Source organism: Amblyomma americanum, chromosome 8 (assembly GCF_052857255.1).
Source record: "Amblyomma americanum isolate KBUSLIRL-KWMA chromosome 8, ASM5285725v1, whole genome shotgun sequence".
NCBI lineage: Eukaryota > Metazoa > Arthropoda > Arachnida > Ixodida > Ixodidae > Amblyomma > Amblyomma americanum.
In genome coordinates, this window is record NC_135504.1 from 83,931,586 (window position 1) to 83,945,725 (window position 14,140).

The window sequence follows — 14,140 nt, forward strand, 5'->3', positions numbered from 1 at the left end:
GCTTAATAGACACCTAACTTTTCGGTGCGTGTTTTCTTGCTTGTGATGATGCGTAAGGCATTATTATACATGAATTACCACGTGGTCTCCTACAATTGCTAAATAATTTATAATCACATTTCCTTCTCGTGCAGTTTCGGTTTCGGTTTCAACAGCCTGTTGAGGACTCTGATGTCAACATGTGCTTACAGGTCGCGTGAGACATGAAAAAAACAGCAATATAATCACTGCTTCCACATTTGTTGTCATTCCGGCTCTTGAGGAAAGCTGGCTTCAGCACTGCAGTAAGTTAACACAATGAAGCAGAGATTATGGACGTTTTTCCATCTCTCACGTGACACAAAAGCACTCTTTGATGTCACAGCCACTGTTTGGCTGTTGAAACCGAAACTGAAACAGCATGACAGAAAAAATTCGATTATAAATTATTTAGCGGTCGCAGGCGAATATCACATGGTGATTCATGCGTAGTAGTGTCTTGCACATCATTGTAGAAAAGAAAACATGCCACCAAAATTAGGTGTCTATACTCCTTTAATAGCTTGCTACTCCAGGCTTTCTTTTTTAACACCGTGAGGTGATAATGTTATCAGATTCCTTAGAGTCCACTTGCTCCAGTACAAAAAATGTTTTCGAAAATACCAAGTAGCCGTAATAAAAAAGCAAAAACCAGGAAACTGAAACTGGCTTTTGGCCAAATGATGACACCGCAATAGACTGTACTATGACGTCATGGACACTGTCTCAAAACCAATCGAGTGCACGTTGATTGGCCAAACTGGTGACTAGAAGTGAGTGTTTGGGTCACTATTTGTCTTAAATGACCAAAAGCCATGATCAATGAGTTAGATAGGCAGAGCAGATCGATGGGTCTAAAAATTAACATGCAGAAAACCAAGGTAATGTCCAACAGCCTAGCAAGGGAACAACAGTTCACAATTGGCAGCGAGAGCCTAGAAATTGTGGCGGAATACGTCTACTTAGGGCAGGTCGTGACAGCTGATCCGGATCATGAGAGGGAGATAACTAGAAGGATAAGATAGGGGTGGAGTGCATATGGCAAACTCTCGCAGATCATGAGTGGCAGTTTACCAATTTCCCTCAAGAGGAAAGTGTACAACAGCATAATCTTACCGGTACTCACCTACGGGGCAGAAACGTGGAGGCTAACGAAAAGAGTTCAGCTTAAGTTAAGGACAACGCAGCGAGCCATGGAAAGAAAAGTGATAGGTGTAACGTTGATCGGAAGTGGGCAGAGTGGGTGAGGGAACAAACACGGGTTAATGACATCCTAGTCGAAATCAAGAGAAAGAAATGGGCTTGGGCAGGGCATGTAATGCGAGGGCAAGATAACTGCTGGTCCTTAAGGGTAACAGAGTGGATTCCAAGAGAAAGTAAGCGGAGCAGGGGGCGGCAGAAGGTTAGGTGGGCGGATGAGATTAAGAAGTTTGCAGGCAAAGGGTGGATGCAGCTGGCAAAGGATAGGGTTAATTGGAGAGACATGGGAGAGGCCTTTGCCCTGCAGTGGGTGTAGTAAGGCTGATGATGATGATGATGATGACCAAAAGCCAGCTCGAAGTTTGGTCCTTCAGGTAACGCAGAGTGAACATGAGTGGCCGTGCGTCCAGTAACATCACACACGCAAGGTTGCCCATAGAAACCTCCCCAATTGAGGCCATGAAATTGGAAACTTCAAAATTTGTACAGCAATATAACACAGCCCTGCTGCAAAATTTGGCACAAAGGACCAGAAAACTTCGGAGAGTGTACTGTGAAAGTTTCAGTAAAATCGGAGGCGGTAGAAAAAAACGCCGTAGCTGGCCTTTTAACTGCAATGTATGTGTGCTAGCATAATATGTATGTACCCTTTGAATAGGTTACTTATGACAGTTTTATAGACAATGTGCAGCTGATGCGACATGGCTTTTGCTTTTCTGCCTGGCTACAGCTGCCTCGAAACCAGTTAGCCCCCTTTGCAAGCAGGCGTGATACGCTCCGTTCAATTGGCTGCAGCTGACGTGCACAGGTTTCATCCTTTCCACTGCAAAGGAGGATTCCCCTATATTTCCATCCGTTACCCTCTCGTCTTGCCTCTCCCACTTTCATTTCCCACTCCTCTGAAAGTGGAGAGGAAGGACCCACCAACCAACCGGGGTACATAACAGCTTTTTCTCTACTGACAGACCTAGTAGTGCTAGCGCACTTCACCTGCCAACTGTGGCAGGTAGAGGCTTCACCCCCGGACAGGATGGCTGTTTCGCTAGTGAGGCACCTAGTGCTAATGCACTAAAACACTGCATATTCAGGCATTGCCAAAGAAACAAAAGCTACGTAATCAGTTACCTTAAATAACTGGGGGGGCGCCGGCGTGATTGCTGCTTGTGCACGCGGCAGAGAGCACTCTCTCTTCAGCTGGGAAACTCGACACGCGCTGATATTCAGACACGGTGCTCCGCTCAGCGCCAGCGGGGCGAGGCCTTGTGGCGGAAACATTCTCCTGCCAGCTCGTCCCATCTCTCCTCGAAGTTTCTCCCTTGCCTTAGTGTGGGCAAACATTCGCTCGTAACCGTGCTGGTGAGTCGGACGACCTCGAATTCTTAGCGTATTTTGTAGCGAGAGCTACACTGGGCTACCAGTCGAGCATTTCGCAGTACATGGGAGAGGCCAGTTGTGCACATGTGCCATTACCATGGCAACCAAAAAGGATCAAAGTTCGGCATGCGCTTCACCGTCGCTGCGGCCCCGCTTTACCGTCAAAGGCAAGCGTGACATCATGCGGATGAGCAGTTTTGCGCATGCGCCGATACCATGGTAACTAGAGAGACCCCACAGCTGCACCACATTCTTCGTCGCCGCCTCGCCGCACGCCGCTGTATCACCCGAACCGCATGTCGCACGTCCAGGATTGCGTATAAAAGGCGGAGATTTAGTGGGCGTCTGTATCACAACGCTTCACATGCATGCAGAGAAGCAAAGTCCAGCCACTGCTAAACGGCGGTATAGGCAAGAGAAGATTAACTCTTCCAATCCTGAGGTTGTCGTCTGGCAGTTGGCTTGAACCAAATAAGAATGCTGGAGTCTGTGTGTACGTGAAACAAGGTATCACCGCTGTCAGACATCTCCCTTCGATCGCGTTGAATAATGGTGAAGCCTGCCGTGTTCGGCTTCTGGAAAGCGGCGTTATCGTCCATGGAGTCTACATGGCACTGGGAACATCTTTCATGCAGACGATTGATGTGGTTGTCATGTGTATACCAGCCTACAGCACGGTTTCACAGTTGTGTGTGACTTTGGGTGATTTCAACAGCAAACAGGACTCTCTTAGTCAGTGTATGAAAGAAAAGTTTGACTTTAATTTAGCTTCGGACCCTCACGTCCAGACTACACAATGGAGAACTACAACAGAGCTTGTATACTAGAGAGGCTCTACCAAATCGAAATACTGTATCGACAAAATTGAGACTGCTGCATGCTACATTGCAGATCATCACGCAGTCTTCGTCTCTGTCAAGCAAAATGAATAAAAAATGTGTATTTCCAGTGTCTCTCATTGCTAAACACATAGTGACCACAACTAGCTCAGCTAGGGAAACGTACCTCTCACCACTCATGTCCTGGCATAGCCGAGCTAAGCCACTGCCATTTTTGTTACTAGCTGGCATTATTGTTATTGCAGCAATAAATGCCTGTTTTTGTCAGCCAGAGTCGTTGCTTCATTCCCACTCAGAGCAATGCCCACTGTGGTTGGCCTGCGCTCGGCAGTGTACGTGATCACGGGGTGGGGTCCAGCAGTTTTGAAACGTGTCAGCCGCGATTAAGCAGGGAAAATGTATTTATCCCTACCCCATAGCTTTCATTATGACATCGATCACAATATTACTGATTAAAAAGATGGCCCAGGAGCCACCACCGTTCACGAAGAACGATGAAACATGGGCTCACCTTGACGTCCTCGAAGCCGAACATGTCAAGGATGCCAATGAAGCCATCCGTAGCGTGGCGCACTGCAGAGTTGAGCACGCTCATGGACTTCGATGACTTGGCGCCACTGGAGCCGATCGTTGATGCATGCTGGCTGCCGGTGTCTGCGAAGGTGATGAGAGAAAGGCTTAAGTCGCACGATGCAAGCTGTGGTCGCAGTGAGAGAGGCCAGGTTTATTTACAAACAAAGACGGAGAGGTCAACCTGAATGGTTATCTGGCTTGCAACTATGCACTGGGAAGAGAACTGAGTTATAATAGGCACAGAGGAGGAGAAAGGTGCTAAATCATAAGAACACCTCACCTATGTGTTAGATCGCAGTCGCAGGTCAGGACTGGCATTACATAAGCAGAGAAGGAAGACCCAAACTGTCTGCCTGCAATTATGGAGGCCACACCACGCCATTCCGAATTCCATCGACGACTGTCGTCGAGGCCGAGGAGGAGGAGGAAACAACTTTATTTAGTTGCCTGCAGAACGACACCATGACTGAATGGCGCCGCAACACGGGCCGTGATGTCTTCTCAGCGGGTGGTCTTTACTCAACTCCAGCGTGTGTTACTCCCGCGGTCGGTCGCCCTGAGGGGCAACGTTCCGTCGGTTTCGCTCGGCCTTTGTCTTTCAAAAGCCGCCGAGACCTGCTGGATGGCCCAGGTTTGGATTTCATGGTCATAGCATTCTGCCGCAGCCGCGAGTCGCGGCGGAATCGTTGTACTTGTCGAAGCTTCGTCGGGAAACTTGGTGCAATCCGAGAGATGATCCCAATAAGATGACATCATCACGCCATCTCCGAGTGAGGCACACGGATTGTGTCAAGGCCAAGCGCGCTATGGAAAAAGCAGATGGCGCCATGTCTGGGGAGAAACGCGGCAACGACGCTTCGAGCGCATGCGGCCAGAGTGTGGTGCCATCAAGGCAATGTGCTGCTCGAAGTTACGAATGTGCGCCAGTCTTTGTGCACAACAAACCACATAGACGAACCATCTCGCAGAAAGAGCTTTAATCAACGAAACTCGGCCACGCAGAAACTATAATGCTTTTGCAGTCCCACACGTAAGCAGTCCTAAGAGTGTCTGCTTATTTTGTTTGTTCCAAAGTCCTATCTGGGCGCAAAAAAAAAACTACCGAACCAAGCCCTGTGCCATTTTGTGCATATTTTATTTTGTTTGCCAGCAAAACGTAACTATACATTTCGATTGTAAATGTCAGTCGGCGTCTGAAGTAAAGATGCAGTGCGGGGATTGCCCCTCTTGCGACGGTTACCGCACCTTCCACAATGTCGTAACACTCCTGCTCCTTAACTTATGTTCCGATAGGATGGATGGGTGGAAGATAGCAGTGTCCTTATTGAAACGGGGTGGTGGCAGCTGCCACTGTGCTTGGCTTTTTTTCTTTATTTTTTATTTGACTGTGCTGTAAATTGGTCTTAAAATAAAATTTCATGACCACTGTTATTTGTAAACCCTAGGGTCTCAGGAAGAGTGACTGCCTGCATCGACATCTGGATGAATACCATTACATTTGAGTATGAGGTGTTCAATTGTTTCTGCAGATTTACAACTCACAGCACATGTGTCATCTTTGTTAAATTTATTTTTGTAGCTGCACGTTCCGAGACACCCTGATCTAGCTTCAAAGAGTAGCGCACTGCCTCTTGAGTTATCATAGAATGAGTCCTTCCTGATCTGCCTTTTCCAACATCGATATAGTTCTACACTCTGCTTTTTTTCCGCACCTATATGCTAGTGTGCCACAGCGAGGAGAGCCGGAGGCTTTGCGCGACAGTTGCCGAGCCTTTCCACTGCTGCTCTTGTTATTGCGGAATCTCCCACAGAGGCCCGTGCATTGCAAGCACATTATCCTGGCTGTCGCTTCATATTCATTCGGAAGTAGGGTGAGGAATCCCCGCAGTTGTTTGTTGCACCCATACAGGCCACGGATACCGCAAAACCACGCATATATGACAGCAAGAAGAGAAATTAAGCGCCACTTCTGCACCAGAAGAATATGGTTTGGTTTAAGGGGCATAACGTCCCATAGCGACTCGGGCTATGAGGGATGCCGTAGTGGAGGGCTCCGGATAATTTCGACCACCTGAGCTTCTTTAACGTGCACTGACATCACACAGCACACGGGCCTCTAGCATTTTCCCTCTATCGAAATTCAACCGCTGCAGCCGGGATCAAACCCGCAACCTTTGGGTCAGCAGCCGAGTGCCATAACCACTGAGCCACCATGGCGGCTTGCATCAGAAAAATGCAGCATATATAGCATTATATAGTTAAACCAGCCTATGGGTGCTTAGGTTGTGCAGCTCACTTTCCACTGTCAAATGCACTAGGAGCTGAGCCGATGAGCAGGTGCAGTAGAGTGCTTTTGCAGACAGCACGAGAGAACAGCAAAGATTCTCACCGGTGTGGTTGTGCACAGACTCGTTGGAGTCAGAGCTGAGTGTGCCGGATGTGGAGCCCATGCGCTTGAGACTGTTGGCGCGCCGCACGATGGTGGCAACAGTGCGACAGTAGAGTGCCTTAGCCAGCGCGTCGCGCACCTGGCTCGCCTGCGACAGAGCAAGGACTCAGTTTCAGAGACACAGCGACAGAACTACAACTGACTGCCACGCTATGACAAAAAGGTTGCTTTATTGTGCCTGCAATTGTCGTTATCAGCAGCAGCGCGGGAGAGAAAATGTCTTAAGTGGAGCATAAAGTCCAGCTTTAAAGACCAGTATATGTGACATGCGAGACCTTTCTCATGTGTGCAGACACTGGTACTGCTATGGAGTGAGGCAGCTAAACGAAGAAATGGGCGGTTTACAACTGGGATTTCAGACAGGGATTGGGTGAGGGTGAATTAATGTATTGGCAGTCACTGCAGGGCAAGTGCGCAAAAACTTAATTACCAATCTTCAGAGAAAATTCGCTTTGTCCAATACATGCGGGATGCCAAACATGTTACGCTTTGGCCCATAAAAGAACGAAAAGCATTTGTTCTTTTTCTGCGAGTATCTGTACGTAGCTACAGAAGACCACATGCTGAGTACTTCAGGATGAGTTTGGAGAGCCCTCTGCTTCCCAGAACCTGCATGTGGTGGCATTCCTGGCTTGCTCACCGTTCCGGTGTCCGAGGCGGTCTTGACGAGCTGTCCGCGCACGGAGCGTGTACGTGAGGTGAGCCCCTGAAAGAGTGCCCCGCTGGCGACACCGAGCAGAGCGGCGACGGCCTTCACTTCACCGCCCTTGGGCTCCAGCTGGTGGTGGTCGGCCTCGGAGAACTGCACGTTGCCCAGCAGCAGCACGGCTGCCAGCACGCGCACCACGTCCAGGAATGGGATGCCCAGCACCGACAGGCACGTCTGCACAAGGCATGACCACTTTATATCCTTCTCATTTATTGCTCAAGTAAGGCTGCGAGGCTCCTTGAGCTGCAAGCTCAGTGTGCAGCTCAGACGGTCGTCAGCCACCTCATTGCCCAAGAAAGCAACACACAATAAATGCCCTGCTCCGTTTCAGCCATGAAGTCTTTGAGGGAATGGTCAACAATCATTTCGCATCAACCCTTTCTGACCAAGGAAGTGTGGAGAACGCAGACAGTGCCTTATTATAGTGCATTTGGGCGCGTATTACTCGAACTTCAGCTTGGATGTACTAGTCAGGAATTTGTGTTGCCCCTGATGTTTCTCAGTGTGTCGAGAAAGTAATGCGCAATGGCAAGCCCTCCTTGCATCTACAAAGGATGCATTCAGGACACACAACTGCACCACGAATAGTGACCGCCTTTTACTGATATTTATTTTTATGGAATATAATGGTATAACACACCACTTGCAGGACCATCGATTGTCCCATGCAATCCCTTCATGGCCTCGGCTCTGCCAACTCATGAGTGATTCAGGCTCGTTCTCTAAAGAAGTTTTGTTTAAAAAATTTCAAGGCTGCTGGAAGTCAGCGCTTGTCCCAGTAAAAAAAAACCATTGGAACCAAATGGATTCCCAACTGGTTCCAACTAGTTCCATTTGGATCAATTCAGTTTCCAACTGATTCGAATTGGAATCGTGTTCCAAGTGGATAGTCCAAATGGACTATCCAAATGGACCATTTAGGTTTCCAATTGGTGAGCCCCAATTAGCCTTACCAATTGCATCCAAATGGTCTGCCCAACTGCACCCAATGTATCCACATGAACGTTTGCATATTTGACAAACAAGGCAAAACTAATATGGTTCTTATAACAGGAGCTATCAGCTATCACGGGATCTATCACAGGGTCTGCTGACCTCTCAAAGCCAGGCAGATTTAGCGACCTTGCTCGTGACTCCAGGCCCATCATTGCTCCTTTATTTGGACAACGTTACCCTCCTTTCATTGAGAAAGGAACTCCTCCACACCGCACACGTGCTCTCATCCCTCCATGTTCGATAACCCTCCCCCGTAGTCTTACCCGTGCAGAGGAGGTTGCGCTTAGGAGGATCCGGGTTGTGGTTGCCCTCACACCTGCCGTCAGAAGTGGCCTCAGTACCGAGATTTCTTTCCTTGGCCCGGGTGTCCGATATGTAAACGTGGGCACATTCAATCCGACATTCACCGCTTACAGTGGGACTGCCCAGCTCTCAAGCCGACAAGGATCCGGCACCTGAAGGTAGCGAGTCTTTCACCAAGCAACCCTGCTTCATACATTGTCTGGATGCAGGGGCCATACCATCTCTCTCTACTGGACTTTATAAAATCAGCCAGCCTTTTTCCATTAATTTAATCATTACTACATCTTTCATCATACCTTTGCCCATTGATACCTTGAGGCAATAAATCTCGCTGTAAAAAAAGAACTAATATGTGCTACTAGTGTCTGAATGTGCAGTATTTCTTGTGTGCGATGTATGCGTATATGTTGGCGTTATTTCCATAAAACCATGTGAATTTCAATTCCGTCGTAAAAATGTTGATTGGCAGGCAGAGTGCAGTCCTCACAAATCAGTTTTCCTTTTGCACATTAACAATATGTTAAGTTGTAAAAATGTTTCTCACACTGTGTGTTTTGTGCAACTTAATTGTGAGTTAGAGTTTGTGAATATTTCCTGGATGCAATAACTGCCTAGCCTAATGGGTCCAATCGGTTGGCCCAGTTGGATCCAGTTGGGTTCAAATGGTCAGGTGGCTAAAGGCACAACTGGAACCATTGAAACCAAATGGAAAATCTATTTGTAACCAATTGGAATGTCCAATTGGTTCCAGTGTTTTTTTTTATGTGGTGCGTCTCCTCTATTGTGTCCTTGTCTGGCGTTGCGTTGTAATTTTGAAATCATGTTGCACTACCTGGCCCAATCTGCTATATTAGTTTACCAATGAATTTTTAATGGTCTACAACTCCATAATTCAGCTAGCCACCATGGCTGACGCTATCAGTGTGCTGCGTGAAGCATTTCTCTCCATTTCTCAGCCCATTGTGCCAAGCTGGCAAAGAAATCGCTCTGGTGGGACTGATCGACTGTCCATACTATCCAATGCAGAAAAGCAGACAAAGGAGGGGATGCAGACGGCACAAAGCTGTTTAATTAGCAAGCATGACCAGGAGTGGCTCACCTTCCAGGCTTCGAAGCGCGTGGCATCCTGTGCCTCGTTCTGGCTGATGTCTCCGCGGTTCAGGTAGCGAAGGTTCTGCACCGAGTAACCGTCCAGATGCAGCTTGCCTGCAGATGGCGCAAAGTCAGTGGATCATTACCAGGAATTCGGAAGAGCGCCCACCCTTAGCCACTAAGCCTGGCGGCCTATAACGCTTCAATGGCAGCAACTCGGTAATTTGCTTCCTTTCTTTAGTCATGAATAGTGTCAGTGAGCCATTTTTGAATGTTTAAAGCCGCCTGCCACTGGCGCAGTGAACAGGTACAGTCGCGGGGAGCTGGGATGCCACAGCAACATCTTTACCATGCTAACAGGCTTGGGGCAAAAAGTTGTTCTGCCCCGTTATATTGAGCTGTGAGTTGCATGTACATTATATTTTCTTGCATGCACGTTTATAGAAATTGGGGTGTTAGTAAACTGGTTCAACGGTGACTCCGAGAAGCGCTGTGGTTGCCATGAATACCAAGCTCATTTGATATGTATGTATATTGCAGAGGAGGTACATGAGGTGTACGTACTCCTCTCTTCCTGGTTGAGGCCGGCCAGCATTTGGTAGAAGATATGGTAGTTCTTTTCGTTGGGCAGAGGCCGCACCACCCTTGTCTGGAGCCCGGAGGTACGAAAGGCAAAGTACAAGCATGAGAGGCAGTCTTCATAACTACAATGCGACTGTAAAACTGACTGCGCGCGGTACAGTTGTTTCAGAAAACAGTGCTAACAACCTGCAAACTACAGTTTATTAATTTAGAATTCAGTATATAAACAACCAGGCAAACAGGCAGATACCCACTCTATCAGTTTCTATCTCTCTATCTATTTTCGTTTTTTGGCTGTGAGGAAGTGAATTTTGAATTTCATTTAACGTATTGGTCCCACACATGAATTTTGTGCACACTTAAGAGTGCTTGGATTGTTGTTTTAAATAGTTGTTCGAGTTTCTCATTGCCTGCGCGGGCGTAGGACAGGTACAGTAAATGAGGAACAAGGGTTTCAGAATTAGCATTTTTTCACATTTTTTTTTGGATGGGAAGGCCATGATGAGCACTGTCAACTTTGCTTGTGATGCCAGGGCTGCATGCGATTTCTACAAATATCAGCTATGCTCTAACATCATTTCATTGTGTATGCCGGTTTAAACGATTTACAAAGCGTTTTACTTTAATCACAGTGATGTCGCCAGCGTGCCAAAGGATATACAGCAATATATGAAACCAATGTAAATCAAAACGTGCAAGATTTAGTATTCGACATAATCTTATGTTGTGAGTGTTGTCAAATTTTACTGAGATACCAGTAAAACTGGATGCTACAATGGAGCTGTCAGTGTTATATGGACAAATTAAAACTAGGGATGAGGAACAGGTAACTCTCAGAGTAGCCCTTCACTTAGAGAGTGCTGAGCAACAGCAGCGTTGTTTGCGAATGTGCCATGCACCCACCTGGTCGAGGAAGTAGCAGTGAATCTTTGTCCTGTAAAGGGCACCATCGGTCACTTGCACCTCGATGAAATGACCCTGTGAGAAAAAGACAAGAACCACTTCCTTAATTTATCAGATCATACACAACACACTTAATTTAACAACCATATGCCTTCATCACTCACTACACACCAACAGGTCTACTGCACGACATTGGCTCTTGCTTCCTATATTACATACTAATTATGGTTGACAAAAATTAGAATTTATGGGTACTCATTTGTGGAATAGCCTTCACTATAATGCTCAAATTTTACCTACTCTTCGTGCCTTTTAAAAATAATTTAAACTTTTTCTAGTCGATTCATTTTAATCTATATTCTTTAATGTTTGACTTGTGTTTTTAATCTAAAAACAGCATGTGTTTACTTGATGTTTTCATTAGTGTTCAGTGCCTACTGCTCTAATATGTTTACTGCTAAATAGTTACATTATTTTTTGCTGTCATCTATATGGAATGTGTTAGCCTAGCTGTGGTTCGGACCCTTAAACAATTTTTTTTGGGTCCCTGAAGTTGTGTGTTTGTATTTCATGCTTTACGTCAAATAAACAAACTTTCAAACAACATGCTAGTCCAGTGCTACCCAGACTGCTATCACTAGGATTTCATATGAAATGATATTACGCACAAAAACACAATCAAACATCCTTGCTCGCCATGTCAACTGACATGCATTAATGTTTCTCGCCATTTCCAGTTGAATTTAAATACGTTTAGAACAACTTCCCCAAAAAATCTGTGGTGATATAGAAATCTGCAAATACACAGTCTGGCACCAGTGTTGGCGATGCACTTTTTTATGTTGGCAGTACTATGCTCGTACGCGTTCCATGTGTAGCATCTTCAAGATCTCAAAAATGTCATTCAATTAAGCAAAATAAGTAAATGAAAAGAAAAACAGAAACGAATGAGTGCTCTTAAGACTTGAACAAAGTGACAGAAAAAACTACTAAAGAAGTAACAACATTACCCACATTTTTCAACCTCTCAGGCTAGAGGAAGGGGGAGAAGTTTCCAAAGCTTCCTCCCAAACTCACGCATGCATCCAGGTGCAAAATCTTAATATTTTGAGACACAACCGACTTGCTGGAGCCTTTCACGCCAGCTTTTCGCGTGTTGTCCAAGTGCAGCTGCAATACACGTCTCTTATGGCTTTGCGGCACATGCTTTCATAAGTGATGTTAAGAGTGACGCTCCGGAAGTTGTTAGGGACGCTCACAAAACGCGCCGATCTGACTTCCATCTGAGGTGCCATATGTCGCTTACGATTCCGATTCTAGGATATTTTAGTTACGTGGGGAGAGATCACTTTGGAAGGAGACACGAAGCACACAACATATAACCACGGCGATCTTTCTGATTATCAATGGGGATTATACAGGAAGGCAAATGTGGCCAGGTGCAGTAGACAGTCGCGTGGGGAGATTAGTTAAAAAGGCAACTGCACCTCTTTTATAGCAGTGCCTCTACTCAATGTAAATGTTGCTCACCATTTCGTGTTCGATTTGACTGTGGTTTAACCTCGAGAAGCACAGCACAGCAACAGGTTGACTGACATATTGACCTGGACCGGTTTGGAGCAAAATTGATGTCCAACAATAATTTACCATGTCTGACACGATGATGACATCCTAATTTGGCCCGCATCATGTCCAAAGATTTCGCCTGGGCCACCCCCGAAATTTGACCTTGGCCGATTTGGACCATGCCCAACCATAACTGAGCATGCTCAACATGATGGCGTCTTTCAAGTTTGGCCCGGGCCATTGCCAGAATGCTATAACGCTCAACCTTTGGGTATAACTATGGTTACATTCTGCTTAACTTTTTGAGAATTCCACGTGTTTAAGGATTCAAATCTATATAATCTGTAGGTAAAGCATTCCAAGTTTTTTTGCTCTAGCATTTAAAATGATGATGAAACCAAGAATTCAATTTTCGGCTTCTCCTCGCAGCACCGGAGAACTGCGGCGAAGCTCGGTGTGACGTCGCGGATGGTAAGATTTCAAATTTCCGCTGCCGTCAACCACACCCCTACCATGTCTTTTTGGATGCTGCCAAACAAAGCTCTTCAGTGTTTTCGCTCGGTTGCGCCGGTATTCTTGCTTGAGAGCAAGCGTTTATGCACTCAAAATGTGTTGACACCGTAGATGACGTCATCACGCACCCCCAACTCGGCGCTGTGCGCTGCGGAGAAGCCTGAAAGCTGTCGTGGTTTCAATCGGGGATTACGTCACCATTTCAAGCGCTAGTCCAAAAAAAAAAAAAACTTGGCATGCTTTACCTCCAAGTTTGACACATTCGAATTCTCGACCCTCTGCAGTTGCCCTTTACGGAGATTCGCTGGGACAGAGCGGTTCCGGCCGTCAGATATTGCCCGACTATTCGAGATCACTGTGACGTTGAACGTCAAAATTCCGCAAGTGCGCTTTCCCACGTGACTATGTTGCCAAAGACAAGATGGCCGACTTCTCTATAAAAAAGCTGCGAGAGGTACAGGACAGGCGCTAAGGTTGTGCATAGAATGTACGAAAATTATTTCGGAAGAATTAACAAAAAACTAGTCCTTCTTGCTCTGTGTCAGCTGGAAAAGCATGGTTAACCGTCCTGTCTTGGGCAACATTGTCATGCAGGAAAGTGCACTTGCGGAATTTTGAATATCCCCTATTGAACACAACTCCGCTGGCGGTAATAATTATCCAGAAATAATTGATGTCGTCGATAGTGAGAAGCATCCGCAGCCAGTTTTAATTGCTTGATGAAATAATTACAAGGCAGTGAGCCCCAATTTTATTGATAAGTTTTGCAACCACAGCACGTAATTAGTTCGGAACAGCTGATAATTTTTTGAGCATGAAACGAACGCGCGCGGCGTCAACCGCGCAGTTTTGACCTCTGACGTGCTCGAGTCTCACTAACGAACGGGCGGTCATTGGGTACTCCGAATTTAATTTTGAAATTCGGTTTTAACCGAAAAAAGCCCCAATTCTTAATGCATGCCGCAGCTAGCTGTCTATTGTACAGGTGTTACACTCAGTCACAGAAGCAAATTAAAAATGTAC

General features: G+C 46.4%; 1 protein-coding gene across 5 annotated transcripts in view; it reads right to left on the bottom strand.

Moving 5' to 3' along the window:
• dachs (unconventional myosin-IXb-like dachs) overlaps positions 1–14,140 on the bottom strand; it is a 487,807-nt gene that overhangs the window by 30,942 nt on the left and 442,725 nt on the right. For all 5 annotated transcript variants that reach the window (XM_077635211.1, XM_077635214.1, XM_077635212.1 and 2 more), the window contains 6 exons: positions 11,039–11,113; positions 10,118–10,202; positions 9,561–9,667; positions 7,094–7,336; positions 6,394–6,541; positions 3,943–4,085 (listed from right to left, as the gene is read on the bottom strand). In XM_077635211.1, coding sequence (XP_077491337.1) covers positions 3,943–4,085; positions 6,394–6,541; positions 7,094–7,336; positions 9,561–9,667; positions 10,118–10,202; positions 11,039–11,113 — 801 coding nt within the window. The remainder of the gene's footprint in view (positions 1–3,942; positions 4,086–6,393; positions 6,542–7,093; positions 7,337–9,560; positions 9,668–10,117; positions 10,203–11,038; positions 11,114–14,140) is intronic.